The following is a 20,759-nucleotide window of genomic DNA, read 5'->3' as shown; positions in this document are numbered from 1 at the left end:
ACACAAATATTTTCTACATTAAGTGCCTCCAATTTGCTACTTTTTAAGTTACAAATATTTCATCAGAAAATCACTATTTTTAGATCATGTTTCTCTCCTAAATGCATAAGGATTTACAAACATCCTAAAGTGAACTATATTATGGATACTTACACTGTGATATATTTTTAACTCACATTCTATAAAATCCAAGGAACAGGATGAAATTAAGAACAAGGGCCTTTATTTCTTAAGTCCAAGTAGCATTCTAGGCAGAGAATACTTGGAAAGTATGTGTAATCTTTACCATTAAATATTTGAAAATGTGAATATACTTGCCAGAATATCTGTCAGCAAACGATAATCTTCTATTTCATCCTTGTCAGGATTGTTTTTGGTGACCAATCCTACTGCCACACCCGCAACAGCAGATGAAATAGGAACCCCTATAATTGAGAGAAAGAACTTGTGTGGGATGTATACATCAGCCTAACACATGCATTTATCATGCTGTTGACATTTATTTTAATATAAGTGGATGGTATTTTACACTGACAGTTGCCAAAACTAAGCTGGAATGGTCTTAGCAAGTCATCTGACTACCTCATTCTTCTTAAACATGTAATAAAATTCCCTTAAAAACAATTTTAACAGGTAATTCCTTTTCTCAGTACAAATCTCTGTAATAGTAAACTTAACTCTTAAAGTAATGTTTGCCTTTTTGTTTTTGGTACATTCTTTTTTTCTTTTTTTTTAAAGTAATTGTGTATTTTGTAGGCCCTTCTAGCCTGGACCCCTCAGTCCACCTCCCCATGAGGTCTACTGTTAGTCTGTGTGTATCCTCCCAGAAAATTTCTGTTCATAAGTATAATATAAGTGTAATCTTTTATTTTCTTTCTTTACTCATGGAGTGTACTAAACATATTCATTATTCTGCATCTTGCTTTTTTTCCACTTAACACCTTGGATTTTGATACATAATGAAGACTTACCATACTCTTTTCAATGGCTGTATAGTAATTCCTGTATGTTTATAAGTCACACAATAGAAGCTGAATTAGAGTCAAAGGATGTATGGATTTATGTTTTCTATACTGTCAAACTGCCCTCCAAACAGTACAGCATTTTATACTTTAACCAGTAGTAGTATATCAGGGTGCCCATTCTACATTCTTGTTAATTCCTGTTAAATCTTTAGACCTTTGCTCAGGTAAAGGGTAAAAATGGTAGCTATTGTTATAATTTGATTTCTGTTTTTGAAGTTCAACTTTTTTTTCATGTTTACAATCCATTTATATTTCTTTTTCTGTGAACTGTGTGTTAATGCCCTTAAGCCACTTCTTGGTTGTTAGTCTCTTTCTTACTGATTCACAAGAACTCTTTTGATATGAACTGCAGATCTTTGTTAAATATAAATGTATGATATAGTAAATAAAGTTGACTTTGTTATGAAATTTTTACCTATAAAGAATTTTAAAAGTTATATGCAATCATGGTTCCTGGTTTTTGCTTTAGAAAGTTATACCCCTTTAAGATTTTGATAATTTTTTTAAAAAGTTTAAATTTTGATCAGTTGAAACTTACTTGGTATAATGCAGTGTGGTAGGGATCTCATTTCATATTCTCCAAGCATCTCACTTATGCCCATGTTAGTTAGGACTATAATGGATGTGGCTTAAAAATCTTCCCCTCCCATTTAGTTCTCTTTGCTAAGCCCTGGAGATGTATAGCCAACCGGCATATCGGACATCTCCAGCTAAATGTCTCCAAAGCACCTTAAAAAATCATATGTATGTATTTAGAATTTAATCATCCCCAGTAAATCCTTTTTCTCCTACATTCCCTACCTTGGTTGAAAGGACCTAAGACACTCAGGCCAGAATCAACATTTTTTATTTCCTGTCTCATCAAAGATCTGATTAGTTTGTCCTCAAAGTATTAAGAAAGGTCTCCTTTCCCCTAATTATTGAAATATCCATTATTAGTCCTTTAGTCCAAGTCAGTATTATTTCCTGCCTTGCCAAGTCTCTCTATCTGGTTTCCCTGATTTTAGTCTCTCCTTCAAGCTCCTATTTTCTACCATTGCACCCCTTACGGTTATCATCTAGCTGGGAAAACTACCTTAAAAAAAAAAAAGGCAGATTCAAATCATGCCACTCTACAAAAAATCCTGCATGTTCCCCATCTCCTTTCAGGAAATTTTTATTCATGTTCTGTGATCAAAAAAGGTTGGGAATTACATATTCTGTTCTCTAGAGATTCCAGTACTCTCACTAGCATATTAAGTTCTACTTACCCCATAAATAAATGTGCTTAACCCTCTTCAAATGTACAATACTTTAGAACAGAATAATTTTGTTCATGGTATACAATAATCAACATACTATAGAACACTGAGTTGCAAAAGACTGGCTTTAAGTTCAAACTCCTTAACACAAAAATGACATTTTAAATTGGGTCCCATTTCATTAATTCAATACTTCTTTACAATACATATCAGAAACACACTGTATTCATAACTTTCCACATACTATTTTTTAAAATTATTTTATTAATTATGCTATTACAGTTGTCCTGATTTTTCCCACTTTGCCCCCCTCTACCCAGCCACCCCACTCCCTCAGGCAATCTGTCCTCCATTGTTCATGTCCATGGGACATCAATATTAAGTTCTTTGGCTACTCCATTTCCTATGCTGTACTTTACATCCCTATGGCTATTCTGTAATTAACTATTTGTACTTTTTAATCCCCTTACTCTTCACCCATTCTCCCCCATCACCTTCCCATCTGACAACCTTCAAAACGTTCCCTGTATCCATGATTGTGTCTGCTCTTCTTGTTTCCTTAGTTTATTTTTTTAGATTGAATTGCTGGTATGTACTTTTTGCCATTTTATTGTTCAGAGTTTTGATCTTTTTCTTAAATAAGTCCCTTTCGCAATTCATATAATCATAGTTTGGTGATGGTGAACTCCTTTAGTTTCTTCTTGTTTGGGAAGCTCTTTATCTGCCCTTCAATTCTAAATAATAGCTTTCCTGGGTAGAGTTATCTTGGCTGTAGGTCCCTGCTTTTCATGACTTTGAATATTTCTTGTCAATCCCTTCTAGCCTGCAAAGTTTCTTAAGAAATCAGCTGACAGTCTTCTGGGAATTCCCCTGCAGGTAACTAACTGCTTTTTCTTGCTGCTTTTAAGATTCTCTCTACAAATTCCACCTTTGCCATTTTAATTATGATGTGTCTTGGAGTGGGCCTCTTTGTATCCATCTTGTTTAGGACTCTGTGCTGCTTGGACATGCATATCTAATTCCTCCACCAAATTAAGCAAGTTTTATTTTTTCAAATAGATTTACAATTTCTTGCTCTTTCTCTTCTCCTTCTGGCGCCCCTATGGTGCGAATGTTGGTCCTCTTACAAGTTGTCCTGGGAGCTGCTTATTCCACCATCAGTTTTTTGGAAACTTTTTTCTTGTTGTTGTTCTGATTGGTTGGTTTTTTTTTGCTTCCTTATGTCTCAAATCATTGGTTTGATTCTCAGCTTTATCCACTCCACCGTTGAATCCCTATAAATTGTTCTTCATTTCCATTAGTGTATCCTTCGTTTCTGATTGGATCATTTTTTTGCTGCTGAGGTCCTCACTAAGTTCCCTGAGCATCCTTATGACCGGTGTTTTGAACTCTGCATGTGATAGGTTGCTTATCCCCATTTCTTTGAGCTCTTTTCCTGGAGTTTTGACATGTTCTTTTCATTTAGGCCATGTTTGTTTCCTCATTTTGGCAGGCCCCCGCCCCCCATGTTTGTTTCTATGTATTAGGTAGAGCTGCTTTGACTCTGTGTTTTGGTATTATTGCCTAAAGTGGTAGGTGTCCTATAGGATCCAGTGGCACAGCCTTCCCTATCACCCAAGCCGGGTACTTGAGGTGCACCCTTCATACGGGCTGAGTACACCTTCCACTTGTAGTTGGGCCTTGGCTACTGGGGGAATTTACCCAGGCCAGTCAGTTGCTAGGATTGGCCAGCATCATTAACCACCAACCTCTGCCCTCGGTAGTGGATCACGTATGCAGGATCAGGCTGGTGATATACCAACATGGTCTGTAGCTGTCCAGTGGATACACTGGCCCTGAGGTTTCCCGAATGGTGCAGGTTAAGGCTAGCCCCCACCTGTGTTTTGCTCGGGGCCAGTCTGCCTGAGTTATAAAGCAATCTGAGAGGTGCTGGGTTTGGAGATTCCCAGACAAAGCCAAGCTGTAAATCTAGGCTGGCTGCTGCTAAGCCAGCTGTTGGTTGGTTGAGAGGATTTAGGAAGTTGTGGAACAAGACCAAGTCCAGCCATTCTTATGGAAAAGCAGCTTGGGTGTTCTGTAAATTGGGTGGGGCAGAGTCTCTGGGGATCTCCAAGGCTGGTAAAAAAGTGTTAGCCAGGCTAATGGAGTCTCAGATGTGGCATGGCTTGCTGGCTGTGTGGCTTTGTTTGGGGAGTGTTTAGAAAAGGGACAATGGCCTCTGCTTGCCTTGATGCCAGACACTTGCAGTTTCTTCCAGTATGCCACTGGTGCCTTTCCAGCTGCTACCCTGGTGAGGGAGCTCAGAGGGAATGAGCCTGACTAGGTGAGTCCATGTGTGGGTTCTTTAAGAGGCACTGCTTGGGCTCCAGGAGCTTCTTCCACTGGCTCCATCCTCAATGGTTTTTGCAGCCAGAAGTGTGGGGACTTATCTTCCTGGCACTGGAACCATAGGAGGGGGTGCTGATGTGGGCCTAGGACTCTCCACTCCTGAGATATCTCTTCCCAAATTTTTATCCACTGCACATGGGTATGGGACCAGTCCATTCCTCATCTGCTCCCCTCCTATCAATCTGGATGCATGTGGTTTCTTTAATTCTGTAACTGTCAGAATTCCATTCAACTCACTTTATGATGGTTCTATGTTATGACTCTTCTACAGTTGTAATTTTGACGTGATTGTGCCAGGAGGCGAGCCTATGCCTCCATCTTGACTGGAACTCTACAAGTACTTATGTTTTAATTGAGTTGCATACTCTTTGCTGGCACTTCCCACAAGACTTGAACATTAATTCTTGTCATATTTAACTTTTTAAAATATTTGCCTATTTTTTAATCCTGTTAAGATTTTTTTTTTTTCAGAGATCAAACATTAGTCACCCACTCCTTTTTATCAATATCCGTTTTATTGTCAGGCTTGTGTTCTCAGTCAACTCGAGAGCAAATATATTGCAAAAGGCAAGGTTTAGGATAATGCATCCTGAGGTTTTCCACTTGATACCCTGTCCTATCTACCGATCCGATTAACCAGTCCCCTTTGCTCATCCTTTGCTCCTGTCATCCAATCTCAATTTCTGCACTTTTTATACAAAGATCATAAACTGTTAAGGTTGAACTCTAGATACAATGCATAAAAAACCCATCCCTCCTCACTAATGTTTTTGAATACAAAATGTGTTTACAATGGCATGACTTAATTTTGTGTCCCTCTGGTTCATTTTCTCCATAGCTGTCTTCCCTTATAAAATCCGTATACACCATTCTTTTTATAGTGTATTTAAGAATCTTGCCAAGGGTCACTTTCTGGTTCACTGGGTTATACTTTACAGAAAATACCTTTCTTATCTTTCAGAAGACTTTTTGTGTCCTTCATATACTAAGTAGTTCCTGTAATTTCTCAAATAGTTCAGTTATTTCATCTTCAAGTTCTCATTATTTAGGATGGGTTTTTGCCTAGATCAAAAGATCTGAATTCATTTAAAACAGTTAAAAACTCTCATAATCAATCTCCTTTCAGTTCATCCTTTTTTCAGAATTTTTGCTGTGTTTTCTAGTCTAAGATTGGAAGACTGATAAATGTAAGTTCCACAAGGACAAGTACTTTGTTTCGTGTCCCAAGAGCTAAGATCAGTGCTTGGCAAAGCTGCGGTGTACAGTCAAGACTGTTGAATGAAGTTGAAAACAGAAAAAGTATTTTACCAGTTATGGTATTCTGCCGTGTATAATGCACACTTTTTTTGGCCCAAATTTTTAAGGGAAAAATAAGGATGCACATTATACAGGGGTAATACTAATTCTGTATATATATAAATGTTTTTAATCCTTTTATTTATGCTTATGTGTTAAAAGTGTTAACTCTAGCTATAGTAACGATATCCATATGCAGAATAATACCCTGGAATACAATAATTGGTTTTGTTTCTAAATATAAATAAATAAAATATTGAATTAAAAAATTAAAACCAAAGATTTTTTTTTCCCCCGAGAGTTTGGGCTAGAAACGTGGGTGCACATTATACATGTGAGCACATTATACATAGTACCTTTAATATCAGATTATGTCTCGCTTCCACTGAACACAACTAGAATAGTACCTGTAATTGCCTTTAGCTTTTTTCCCCCTTTGACATAAATTTTAATATTTCTAGATAATGCTATATATTCACAACATTCTTTCATTTCATCCTTAGTTATGTTGTCCTATCTTTCATACCTGTATTGTAAATGAGTAAACTTATAGGGAACTCCTTGTGTGGCCCGAGTGACATTAGGTTTCTTTTCTCTTTCTTGAGGAGCATCATAAATGACTATGTGGCAATAACTGTTATCAGAGCCTCTTAACATTCTGACCGTTTTCCTTATGGTGTTGCAGACCCAGAGATTATACTGAACCAACTGCAGTCTTCCTTCTTAAAATTCTGTGTATGCTCTGTGCGTGGTATTGTTCTTCTCGTGGCTTATATAAATCAACTGGAAGGCTATAGGGTTATTTTCCCTAATTGGTCCTAATACTTCTGCTTGCTAATCCAAGCTTCTTTGGTGAATGCAATCAACTGTGGAGCTCTGCCTTTTAGAAGGTAAGAAAGATCGCTGGGTCACCAAGGCAAGTAAATAATTTTGGTGTACTGCTTTGAGCCAAAAGAAAAAGAAAAAAGAAAAAGAAAGGAATTCCAGTGGAATATCTGGTTAGTTGTTTACTTGTAAAGTTGAAAGTATATTCTGCAACTATTTTGCTTCTGTTCTGTTTTGGTTATCAGTAGTCTGACTTCTCCAAGTCTTAATAATATCCAATTTTAAGGAAACCTTGTATTTTATACTAATCAGGTATATAATAAAACATTAGAAGTTTTGAGACATTAATTCTTTTACCTGCATCCATTAATGCTAAACTTCCACAACATGCAGATGCCATAGAAGATGATCCTATAGAAAGAAAATATTTACTTTACAATATACTGATTTTTAAAAATTACATAAAATTATTAGTACTGGCTATTTTCTTATAAATATTCAATTATTATATAAAATTTGATATTCTTTAGTTCTTCCTAAAAGCATATAAGGCAAGCCCTCCTAAACCGTGAACTACAGAGCTGTATGGTCCTTTATGATGGCCATTAGCTATATGTAGCTACTAAATGTAAACTGAATGAAACTCAGTCCCTCAATGGACAGCACGGAGACTGAGGACTTCCATTATCAAAAAGAGCTCTTTTGGGTAGCAGTGCTAGAGATTCTGATTCTAAGAATCCTCACAGCAGAACCAGCATGCCTCTTTTGTTGCTTAATCAGAAGGCAGTTAAAGATACTAAAAGAGCTTTGGCTTTCTCAGTGGGCCACATGCACCTAGCCATACCCAATAAAGAACAGAAAGTTTCTAGTTTAAATTCTGAGCTTACATTATTTTGCTTTTTTAAAAAAATATCTGCCCTGGCTAGTGTGGCTCAGTGGACTGAGTGCTGGCCTGTGACCAAAAGGTTGCTGGACTGATTCCCAGTCAGGGCACATGCCTGGGTTGTCGACCAGGTCCCCAGTTTGGGGCATACGAGAAGGCAACCAATCGATGTATCTTTTGCACATTGATGTTTCTCTCCTGCTCTTTCTTCCTCCCTTCCTTCCCCTCTCTCTAAAAATAAATAAATAACATTTTATAAACAAAAAACCCTCAGACTTATTTAAAAAAAAGTCTGCTTAGCTGGGTAGCTCCATTGGTTAGAGTGCCATCCCAATATGCCAAGGTTTATGACAATAAACCAATGAATACATAAATAAGTAGAACCACAAAAATCGATCTCTTTCCCTTATTCTCTCTCTAAAATCAATAAATAAAAATTAAAAAAAATAATCTACGACCATCTGATGATCTATGTCTGCTGCATCTTTGAGAATGCTGTACCCTTTCTCTGCCTTTAAAGACCATAACTTGCCTTGAACTGTGGCCTGATTTTATAAATTTTAATTAGATCTTTTAACTCAGCCTCTCTCTGTGCTATCTTCTTATATCTGTAATATTATCAGGCTCCCTAATGGATCACTCTATTTTGGCCCTTCTTTTCTTCAAGTTGGCCTTGCTCTGTGGTTTGTGAAAAGAATGAAACAACCTAAACTGGATATATTGTAACAGATATATAGAGAAATAGTTGTTTTAAATTGTTTTCCAAACATCTAATTAGATAAGAACAAGATCCAGACAAGTATACATTTAACACATTTTTCCACTGCAATGGGTTTAAGTATTATAGTAATAAACAATGTAACACTAGTTCTGAAAAGTTAAGAATATAACAGGGAATCTGGTCTTTTTAACTAGGAAAAATATATTTCATTACCATACCATTTGATTCCAGGACTTCAGATGTGACTCTTATGGTGAAAGGAAAATCTTTGGGAATAACAGGATACAAAGCTTTTTCAGCAAGAGCACCTAAAGTAGAATAAAAAATAATGAGCAAAAAATGTACTAAGGCTCTGTAAGAATACAAGTTTACAGATTTGTACTCACGGTGTACTCACCATGCCCAAGTTCTCTTCTATTTACACCAGTGACTTTGCCAATTTCATTTGTTGCATAAGGAGGAAACTGAAAAAAAAAAACAAAAAAAAAACAAAACCCACACACATAAAACTGGCACTAGAAGATATCCAAGATATATTACCAAAATAATAAAAGTTTCAAAACTTTTCTTTTGTAGAATCCCATTTTTCTAAAACAAAAAAAGTACACACACACATATATATACACACACACAGAAAATGTCTAGACATCTAAAATATATAACAAATTGCTAAAGGTAGGTATTTCTAAGTGTATATGTACCTCAGGGTGGGAAGTAAATGGTTATGGGGATTTATACCATATATTTCTATAATGCTTAAATTATTAACAATAACAAGAAATATTTTTGTAATAAAAAATATATACATTTTTTCTTAAAAATCCACACTGAAGAAACAGATCTTTTCCATAAGGGTTTTACTTTAGCCAGAGGTTACAAACTTTTATTTGATTAACACATTGTCTTAAAGGGATATGAATTAGTTGTGATCATTTAAAAAATTGGGATATTTCCCATCAAAATCTGGAACTCCACTTTTCTCTTAAAGTATTTTTAGGAAGGAGCCATCGAATATGAATCTGATCAAGCCTCTGGATCTAGCAGTCAACTTGCAGGAGACAGGAGGACAGAGGAACGTCCTGAACTGCACTACAAGTGTGCAGGCAGCACTCCCCAGACTGTGGTGGACGCTACTGTACAGACAGCTCTGTGGCTTCAACAGGTAGAGATCATAAAGAAAAGAATGTAATGAAGGAGGAATCTATGGGTTAAAAGAGACTTAAAGAAATATCAAAATTTTAAAAATGGACAAGGCTGCAGGAGATAGGGATGTATACTAGAAACACAAGAAAATGATTACTATAAAGCTTAGGAGAGTAGTTACTTTTAGGGGAAGAATGGTATTAGACTGGGATGAAAAATGTGAAGTGGCTTCTGGGGTGACTGGCAACATTCTATTCTCTGGCTTAGGTCGTGGTTACATGGGTGTCTGCCTTATAAAAACACATTAAGCCATCCTTTGTTTTATACAGTTTTCAGTATCTGTATTTTATTTTACAATAAAAAGATTTTTTAAAATGTGATGATACAACATAGCCCATATTTTTTCCTACCTTCTCCCCTACTTTTCCCAGTACCAGCTAGAGCTATATTTTTCATAGCTGCCCTTTTAAAAAAGATGTGCTCTTCAGCTTATGATATAGTATGTGTTTCTGTAGTGTCTGGGCATATGCAGAACAGGATATTTATAAGGGACTCCAGACCTGTGAGAATCACCACAGGTTGATAGATTCTCTAGCACATATTACATGAAGGGTTCTCTATTAATTATACTAGGTTCACCAAAATTGAGATATTGGGATTCTGGGCAGCCAACAACAGTCACTCAAAGGTGAAGTGACTTGCTACTTTACACTAGCCTATGGTTTAAATACTAAAAGTATTATATGTCGTATTTGGTCCTTTACAGTTAATTGTGAATAAAGTCAATTACAAACTCAATTACATATAATAATTTCATATAAAGCACTTCAATATTAAATACTTCAGTTCTTTGACTACTAATCAACTGAGTAAAAATATGAACATATTAAATAAATAAATACCACAAGACAAGCTAATTTGCCAGTTGAGGTATTTGGAAAGCCCTACTTTTGTTTGACACATGTGAGTAAGTACAACTCTTTCTTAACTGAATATTGTTTACCATACTTTAATGTACACCTCAGAATGGGAAGTTGATGACTGGACAGCTACTACTATTTCTCTAAATCCCTTCAGTATTCAATAAAATAACAGCCCCCAAATCCACCTTAACAGATATATGATAAAATTAGCATAGAAACATGTTGACGGTCGAACCTAGGTAGTGGCTATACAGGTATTCACTGTAAAATTCTTTTAACTTTGTTGTATCCTGAGTATTTTTCAATAAAAATTCACCTTACCTCATAGTGCAGCATGAAATTTTTATCCTTTATCCCACTACAAACAAAAAAAATAATATTCAAAACCTCATACAGATACAAATTTATTTCAATAAACAAGAATGATTTAAGAGATTTAAAAAAACAATTGGGTATCAAAGAGTTGATCTGAAACTGAAAACAAGGAGAATTAGAAGGATGTCAGAGACAGTATTTTTTCTGGGGCTTATGACTAGATTCTATACAGATTTAGGAAAACAATCTTGCTTTTAATACAAGCACTTAAATATCCAAATGTGAATAGTAAAACCATATATATATATGTTTTTAATCACAAATAACTATTGGGAGAATCCTAAATGTTATCAATTCATTAGTTAAATCTCAGTTATGGTCTTTCTCTCAGTCAACACGTGAAAAGAAGATCAGTAACTAAAATGGTATTGCTGAGAGCAATCAGAATATCTGACAGGCAACAATCTTTTCAGGGTGTAAAGCTGTGTTGCATCCTAGAAGAGAAAGGCATTAAAGTGAAGGACAGAGCAACCAAGTTTTGTCCCAGATGAGAATTTATAATACAGAGTGTAAGAGCTCTCCCAAAAGGCTTATGGTTATGATGAACAGTCTGACCTTCTACAAACAGCTTCACTGTCAATTTTATTAGATACATGAAAAACAGTTAGTGATGTTATCATAAAGTTACCAGGGATTATCCTCATCAGTTGGGAAGCAGAAAGAGGGAGGCTATCCTGTAGTTTTTGGAAACCCTTAACTAGGGAAAGGGAAGCAACCCTGTTAAGCACTAAGGAAAGAAAGAGCTATGTGGCTGTGAGTCCTAGGACCTTGATGCAATAATGCTGGTGGGGACTGTAATATAGATCCTTGTTGAATAAAACTGGTCAACAGGATTTTATTGCTGACTTTTTAGGAATAGAGGAGAGCCACATATTTCTGAAGACAAATTCAAATATGCCTTGGAGTTAGACAAGGTTTTTCATTCATTTCAGCAACTGGGTTTCTGCTTATTTATTTGCTCTCTTCTTAATAAATGAAAAACCTATCCATTCAAGATTACTCAGGAAATCTGTCCTGAGGAATGGTTCTAGAGACAGAGAATAAACTAAATGTACTCATATTAAAGAATTAAATTCTTTACCAATATTTGTTCCAACCAATGAGTTAAAAGTCAATATTAAAAAAAAATCCTTTGAAATTACTATTTCAAATCAGAAAAAAAAAATCAGAAAAAAGCAGTACGGAGGCACAGGTTTTTAGAAGTAATAATGAGCCCTGGCTGGTGTGGTTCAGTGGATTGAGTGCCGGCCTGTGAACCAAAGGGTGGCTGGTTCGATTCCCAGTTAAGGCACATGCCTGGATTGTGGGCCAGGTCTCCAGTAGGGGGCGCATGAGAGGCAACCACATATTGATGTTTCTCTTTCTCCCTCCCATCCCCTTTCTCCAAAAATAAATGCATAAAATCTTTTTTTAAAAAGGAATAATGAATAATATACCACATGAACTTCAATTATACACTGAACATCATAACCAAAAAACATAACTTACTTTATAGCTGTTATAATTCGGTCCGACTTAATACTAGATTCTAATGAATCAAATGTAACAGTACACAGCACCTAAAGAAGAAGAGACAAAATTCTTCACGCTTTAATTTACTAACAATAAAGGTGAAAATGAAAAATATCTGAAGAACCCAATTAGTTCTTAAAGAAATGAGATAAGTATAATCTATACAAATCTATAGTATTTAATAGAGCAATCAATCATCAATAATCCAAAGGCCTAACATCACACAGACTACATATATATAACACTGTAATAGAGTACTAGGGGAGCAGAAAGGAATAGTTATAAAACTTGACCACAAAGAAAGCCTCAGTAAAGCTTCATCCAACAAAACTGTTCCCTTAGGGGGAAAAAAAAAATCAATCTTCTTTGAAGGGACATAACATTATCCAGGGACTCTATAATGCATCATTTAAAATGTTCATGATACAACCTACAAAAAAAAAAAAAGAAAAAAAGAAAAAAGAAAGAAAAATAAACTGGGCCCATTCTAAAAAGAAAAAGACAATGAATAGAAACAGACCCTGATCTAAATCACATGTCATATTAACAGACAAGGATTTTCAATAGCTTTCCATTCAAAAGAATGAATGGAAATTCTAGAACTGAAAATTATATTATCTTATAATGAAAGGAGATGACAAGAGTCAGTGAACATGAAGACATTAATAGAAACTGACCAATCTAAAGAACAGAAGGGGTGAGGGGAAAACATAGTCTCAGGGAACTGTGGGACAATATCAAGAGAACTAACCAGATGTACTTGCAATCCGAGGAGGAGAGAAAATGAGGTACAATAAAATATTTGAAGAAATTATGGCTGAAATTTCTCAAGTTAAAGACAAAAGTACAGGCTCCTGCTCAGGAAACTCTTATTAGGATAAATACAAAGGAAGCCACACTTTTCACAGTCATACTACTGAAAACCAAAGACAAAATCCTGAAAGCACTCAGAAGAAAACAATAAATAGCATACAGAGAACAATGATTTGAATGATTCCTGACTTTTTATTAGATGAAATGGAGAAAAAAAGGCAGTGGAACATTTTTATGTACCCAAAGAAAAAAAGCACCAACCCAGAATCTATATCGAACAAAAAGATTCTTTGTAATTAAGGGGAAAATAAAGATATTTCAGATAAATGAAAAATAAGAATTTGTTGTCAGAAGACCCAGAGGATAATACTAAAGGAAGTCTTGCCAGATTGAAGGGAAATAATGCTAGTTGGAAACATGGATCTTCAGGAAGAAATAAAAAGCATCAGAAATGGTAAATATGTGGGTCAATATAAAAAAAAGTCTTTCCCTTTTACCTTCTTTAAAATACATATTACTGTAAGAAATAAAAGTTATAACATTGTCTTGTGGAGTTTATAACACATGTAGATGTAACTCATAAAACAACTGCAGTATAAAGAATGGAAGGAGGGATAAATGGACCTAAATAGTTGGGACCTTTACTCATTTTACGTGAACTGGTACAAAATTAACTCTAAAAAGACTGGAGAGTTAAAGATGTATATTGTATTCTCTATGGTAACCACTGAAAAGTGCAAGGTATAGCTAAAATTCAAAGAGACAAATTACAATGGAATTCTAAAAAAAGCCAAACATTCAATTAATCCAAAAAGAATGCAGAAAAAACAAGAGAGGCCCAAACAAAAACTAGTATTAAAATGACAGACCTAAGTTCAATCACGTCAGTAACAAATTGAACTTAATGTACTAAATACTCCAGTTAAAAGGCAGTAATTGTTAGAAGGGCTAACAAAAGTACTAAAGGGTATAAAAACCAGAGTCAAAGGTTAGACTATATTCACTGTAAACAGTGTGATTTAAATGGAAGAGATATCACTTCTCAAATGAATTCAAGAATTCAGTGAAATACCAATTTAAAATCCCAGAAAGATTTTTTTTCAGAACTTGATATAATAGACTTGCGGTCAAGATGCAGGCATAGGCAAACAAGGCTCGCCTCCTCATACAACTATTATCAAAATTACAACTAAACTTTAGAACAATCATCACTCAGAGCTGTCAGAAACTGAGTTGAATGGAAGTCTGACAACTACGGAACTTAAGAACAACTACCATCCAGATTGGCAGGAGATGCAGAGAGGTGGACAGTGGAACCAGCTGTTCCGACACCCATGGGAGATAGATAAAAATTCAGGAGGGATATCTCAGGAGCAAGAGGTCCCAGCCCCATACCGAGCCCCCAGCCCAGGGTTCCAGTACCAGGGAGATTAAGTCCCCATAAATTCTGACTGTAAAAATCAGCAGGTTTTGAGTCAGTGAAAAGAACTAGTGGAATCCCAAACAGTTCCTCTTAAAGGGTCTGCACATGGACTTACTCGGACTCACTCCCTCTGAGCTCCAGCACCAAAGGAGCAGCTTGAAAGGCACCTGTGGTATATGGGGAGGCTGTGCCAATGTACCTTACAAGACACCTATGACCTTAGGCTATGCTACCAAGACAGGGAGTCATAGCACCTCTGCCTAATACATAAAAACAAACACAGGGAGGCTGCCAAAATGAGGAGACAAAGAAACATGGCCCAAATGAAAGAATGAAACAGGATTCCAAAACAAGAACTAAACAAAATGGAGACAATCAAGCTACTGCCAAGTTCAGTAACTGATTATAAGGATGCTCAAGGAACTTAGTGAGGACTTCAATATCATAAAAAAGATCCAGGCAGAAATGAAGGATACACTAATGGAAATAAAAAACAATTTACAGGGAATCAACAATAGAGTGGATGAAGCTGAGAATCAAATCAATGATATGAAACATAAAGAATCAAAAAACAACACACCAGAACAACTAGAAGAAAAAAAGAATCCAAAAAAATGAGGACAGTGTAAGGAGCCTCTGGGACAACTTCAAGCACACCAACATTCGCATCATAGGGGTGCCAGAAGAAGAGAAAGTGCAAGAAATTGAAAATCTATTTGAAAAATAATGAAAGAAACCTTCCCTCATCTGGTGAAGGAAATAGACGTGCAAGTATAGGGAGCACAGAGGGTCCCAAACAAGATGGACACAAACAGGCCCACACCAAGACACATCATAATTAAAATGCCATGGTCAAAGATAAAGAGAGAATCTTAAAAGCAGCAAGAGAAAAGCAGTTAGTTACCTACAAGGGAGCTCCCATAAAACTGTCAGGTGATTTCTCAAAAGAGACTTTGCAGGCTATAAAGGATTGACAAGAAATATTCAAAGTCATGAAAAGTAGGGACCAACAGCCAAGATTGCTCTACCCAGCAAAGCTATTATTTAGACTTGAAAGATAAAGAGCTTCCCAGACAAGAAAAAAACTAAAGGAATTTATCATCAGCAAACCGTTATTATATGAAATGTTAAAGGGACTTATTTAGGAATATCAAAACTATGAAATAAAATGGCAATAAACACATACCTATCAACAACTGATTTAAAAAAACTAAGCAAACAAGAACAGAGACAGAATCATGGATATGGAGTGCATTTTGATGGTTGCCACATGGGAAGGGGGTTTGGAGGGACAGGTGAAGAGGTGAGCGGGTTGAGAAGTACAAACTATCAGTCATAGAATAGCCATGGGAATATAAAGTACAGTATAGGAAATAAAGTAGCTGAAGAACTTACAAGCCTGACCCATGGACATGAACAAAGGTGTGTAGATTGCCTAAGGGTATGGCAGGTGCTGTGGGGGGAGCAGAGGGGGAAAAACTGGGACAACTCTAACAGCGTAATAATAAAATACAACTTAAAGAAGGAACTTAATATAATAGTAAAATTCAAATGAAGGAACAAATGTAAGATAATATGTAAGACAATACTGGATGGGAAAGTGAGAATAAAAAAGGAGGATTTGCTTTTCACATATTAAGACATACCAATATCATAATATTTAGAACAGTTTGACAGTGGCCCAGGAAACCCACAGGACAATGGAAGAGAATGTATTTCAAAAATGTATTTGTAAACTTTGAATATAAGCTGACATTGCAAATCAACAAGAAAAAATGAATTATCAATGAACAGCATTGTAAAATTGGCTTACTCTGGAGGTTTTGACCTCATACCATGTGTAGGAACCAACTCCAAGGCAGAATAATGGTCTAAATTTGATAGCTAAAACTAGAACGTTAATGGAAAATAAGGAGGTGAATATTTTTGTGACTTTGAGGTAAGGATTTTCTAAGTCAGACTTTAAAAACACAAACCACAAAATGTAAACAGAGGATTAACTACATCGAAACTAAAGATTTCAGGTTCCTTGTACATATATGGTAGGCTATCACAAGAAAAGTTAAAAGGCACATGAAAATGAGGGAGATGAGATATGTAAATTCTGGTAACTGAAAAGAAATTTAAAACACATAAGAAATCACTGAAAAATGGCAGGAAAAAAAGACAGTAAACTATATTTAAAAAAAGAAACAAAATTGGCCAAAGGATATGAACAGGTAAGTCACAAAAGAGCAAACTTGAACCAGTGCTACCACTTTGCACAGCTCCTGGGACATTATGTACGTGAAAATAGGACCCTAAAGGTGTGCAGCCCCCCAGGGAATAGTTTATACTGTAACCCTTTGACTGGTTATTATATAGAGACACCTCGCTTATAATGAGGGCAAAACAAATGAAAACAATGACATACCACTGTATTCACTAGATTGGCAAAATTAAAGTAGGGGTTAATAAAAGAAAAAAGAGGAAGTATAAAGCATATCATACTCCACACAAGAGATACACATGATACATATCTGTGTTAAATACAAGAGAATGGCTGCCTATGTTTATGTAAGGAAGAAGAAAATGTCTGAGGAATAGGCTAAATGGAGAAAACAAACAGAGGTTCTTGAAAAGAGCAACAATGAAAATATCCCATAAACTAAGGAATACGAGCAACTAATTTTGTGTACCTCAAAAAAGCTTTTAAAAATATTTTTTAAAAAATCAGATATTAAAGTGGTTAATATATTCTATATGATAAAGACCTACAGTGTGTACATAATGGACTTATTAGATCTAATTAAGCAATACTGAGTCAGCAAATAATTACAGCTTTTTATATATATTACCTGTGTTTGTCCCCTTTGAAATAATGCTGATCCATGAAGAATTTTAAACATATCTATCTCACAATTGATATTCCTAAGTGAAGTCAAATCTCTACCATCACACCTATAGTAATAAAGGAAATAACTGTATAAAGCAGTGTTAGAAATCAGAAAAATCAAATATTATTACTTTATCCCTAACAGAAATGTCTCAACATCAGTTGCTATCATAATTACCTGTAGAAATTTAAGAACTTTACTTGGGCCCCATCCTAAAACCCACTGAATCAGAATCTTGGGGGTTACGACCCACTCCCCATCAAAGTACAACTGTACTTTAACAGTACAGGTAATTACCTATAAGCTTTGCAGGTAATTCTTACATGTTAGACACTATTAGTCACATGTAGTCACTACACATAAAGCACTGTTCTATACACAAGGCCTGAGAGAGACAGTCAAACACACACACAAAATCCACACACTCTTCGACAGGTACCCATTTATAAAATAAATGTAATTCTTTCTTGTTCACTTAAGAAAAAAATGGCTCCTTGCTTTGAGAAAGTTGCCACTTTCAAAGCAACTTGCAGAGACTGCACAGGCTTCAATTCCATTAAAAAAGGATACATTTACCTTTTGTATTCATTCAAAATAATACTTCTAAAAACATCCTTTGCAACAACATTGAAGGATTCTATTATTTCATATGAATCAACGTCTGGAAATTTTTCTATAGATGAAAGAAAAACAAAACAAATGTTTTCTTTTTTTGGAAGACAGGATTTTCCTTAAGTTCACAGTATCTATCAATTGCTTTGTACCAGAACAGTGCTTTGAAATCTGTTCTCTTTGCATTATGTTACCTGACAAATCCAGCCAACTATATTTTGAAAAAGTTTGACACTTTTAAGAGTAGTCACCTTCACTATTTTGCCAGAGGAACTTTTAAACACAGGAATAATTTTCTTTAAATATGACATATCTCTACTGATAGGTTTTTAAATTATTATTTATTAAGTTCTTTCATGCCCTTGGTACTTTAGGTGTTTCCTTCCTTCCTTCCTTCCTTCCTTCCTTCCTTCCTTCCTTCCTTCCTTCCTTCCTTCCTTCCTTCCTTCCTTCCTTCCTCCCTCCCTCCCTCCCTCCCTCCCTCCCTCCCTCCCTCCCTCCCTCCCTCCCTTCCTTTCCTTCCTCCCTCCCTTCCTTTCTTTTTTTAAATGTCTTTAATCTTTGTAACAACTTACAAAGAAAGTTCTATTATTATCCCCATTCAACAGAAGACACAAATAGGTCTAAAGAGGTGGAGTAAGTTGCCTGAGAAAACAGATAGTAACATATAGCTGTGATCTGAGTCAATATAGATCTGTTTGCCCAGGCTTATGCTTTTAAATGTTAAGCTACTTTACCTTATCGATTGATTTACGTCAAATTTTAAGAACTGGCCTCTCAAGCACTTAAATATAAATTTAGAGTAACTGAAACATAGAAATGGCCACATAAAGAGACGTATGGTAAGTACTGTATCTTCACCAGGCAAGAATAATTTTAATATTACACTTTATTTTATTTATTTTACTGTAAGACTCAGTTTATTTTCTTAATCATGGTAGGTTGTGACATATTTACTAATAATCAAAACATTGTATGTGTGTGCATACATACACCCGGACAAGTGTTTTTAAAATTTCAATATACATGTACAATAGTTTCTACTTTTTCTTTGTATGTTTGAAAATTTATAAGAAATGTTAAATTCAGCTTTTCTTAAGCAATTAATCTTATCAAAAATGTTTATCATTTCCTCTTAGTCCCCATATTCCTCTTAGTCCTAGTTCCTTAGCTCTTTAGCTTCACTGAATTTGGGTGTTTAGCTCAATTCCCTCCCCTCCTTGTTAAGGAGATAATCTGTATGGTTAGGCCTTATTCTTTCAAAACCATCTTTTTTTAATTTTTTATTTTAATGGACTTGTTTATTAAAAATTGATTTCCAAAAGATGGCCCATTCTTTTGGTAACACAGAAATCAGGATTCCAAGTCTATACAGCTGAGCCAAACCTGGGAGTGATGGAGAGACACCAGTAGGGGCACGCTTAAGGCCCTGCTGAGTCTACAGGTCACCTGTTCTGTCTGTCTGTCTGTCCATCCCTCACACTGCCTACCTCCTTCTCTGCCTTCTTTTTCTCTTCCTCCCTCCCTCATCACTTTTCAAATTTTTTTCTTTGCTCTGATCTGATGTCTTGTCCTGGGTCCTGGTTTTTCTTTCTTTTTTTAAAAAAAATAATTATTTTTTCAAATACATTTGTCTCTGCCTACTCCCCAACCACTTTCCCTTGCCCCCTCCCCCGCCCCTCAGCTCTTCCCCTTTGGTTTTGTCCATGACTCCTTGCTATATGTTCCTTGACTTTCCCCTTCCTTTCCTTTTCCCCTGCCCCCCCTCCCTCCTTCCCTCTTGTCTCTGTTGGTTTCTTTTCCTTTCAGTGTTGCTGGGCTTATTTTCCTTGTATCTCTGTATTGTTGGTTAGGTTCCACTTATAGGTGAGATCATATGGTATTTATCTTTCACCCCCTGGCTTATTTCACTTAGCATAATGCTCTCGAGTTCCATCCATGCTGTCGTGAAGTTCAGTAGTTCTTTTTTTCTTTCTGCTGCATAGTATTCCATTGTGTAAATGTACCATAATTTTTTGATCCAATCATCTACTGATGGGCATTTAGGCTGCTTCCAACACTTGGCTATTGTAAACTGTGCTGCTATGAACATTGGGGTGCATAGGTTCTTTTGTATTGGTGTTTTGGGATTCTTAGGGTATAGTCCCAGCAATCCCTGGATCGAAAGGCAGTTCCATTTTCAGCTTTTTGAGGCAATTCCACACTGCTTTCCACAGTGGCTGCACCAGCCTGCATTCCCACCAACAGTGTACTAGGGTTCCCCTTTCTCCACAGCTTCACCAGCACCTGTTGTTTGTTGATATGTTTATGATGGCCATTCTGACCAGTGTACCTCATGGGTGGTTTTGATCTGCCTTTCTCTGATGGCTAGTGATGCTGAGCATCCTTTCAAATGCCTCTGGGCCCTCTGTATCTCCTCCTTCGAAAAGCATCTGCTCAGGTCCTTTGCCCATTTTTTGATTGGATCGTTTGTCTTCTTGGAGTGGAGTCGAGTGAGTTCTTTATATACCTTGGAGATCAAACCTCTATCTGATGTATCATTAGCGAATATTAATATTACACTTTAATATGAACTTTTATGCTTTAACTGGGTTGCACTTGGAGAGGAAAATAATTCCTAAGCATTTAAAATATTATACTATGAACCCAGAGAGTCATGAAGATATTCTACTATGTACCATACAAACACAAAATCATTCTTTT

General features: G+C 36.0%; 1 protein-coding gene across 2 annotated transcripts in view; it reads right to left on the bottom strand.

Moving 5' to 3' along the window:
• PNPT1 (polyribonucleotide nucleotidyltransferase 1) overlaps positions 1-20,759 on the bottom strand; it is a 48,046-nt gene that overhangs the window by 11,181 nt on the left and 16,106 nt on the right. For both annotated transcript variants that reach the window (XM_054575425.1, XM_054575426.1), the window contains exons 12-19: positions 18,021-18,117; positions 17,406-17,508; positions 12,309-12,379; positions 10,767-10,803; positions 8,777-8,843; positions 8,598-8,687; positions 7,133-7,186; positions 319-425 (exon numbers count right to left, since the gene is read on the bottom strand). In XM_054575425.1, coding sequence (XP_054431400.1) covers positions 319-425; positions 7,133-7,186; positions 8,598-8,687; positions 8,777-8,843; positions 10,767-10,803; positions 12,309-12,379; positions 17,406-17,508; positions 18,021-18,117 — 626 coding nt within the window. The remainder of the gene's footprint in view (positions 1-318; positions 426-7,132; positions 7,187-8,597; positions 8,688-8,776; positions 8,844-10,766; positions 10,804-12,308; positions 12,380-17,405; positions 17,509-18,020; positions 18,118-20,759) is intronic.

This window comes from Pteronotus mesoamericanus, unplaced genomic scaffold (genome assembly GCF_021234165.1).
Source record: "Pteronotus mesoamericanus isolate MK-2021 breed Mesoamerican mustached bat unplaced genomic scaffold, CSHL_Meso_final contig_291, whole genome shotgun sequence".
NCBI classification, from domain to species: domain Eukaryota; kingdom Metazoa; phylum Chordata; class Mammalia; order Chiroptera; family Mormoopidae; genus Pteronotus; species Pteronotus mesoamericanus.
Note: the sequence above shows the minus strand (reverse complement) of the source record. Positions and strands in the feature narration are given on the sequence as shown.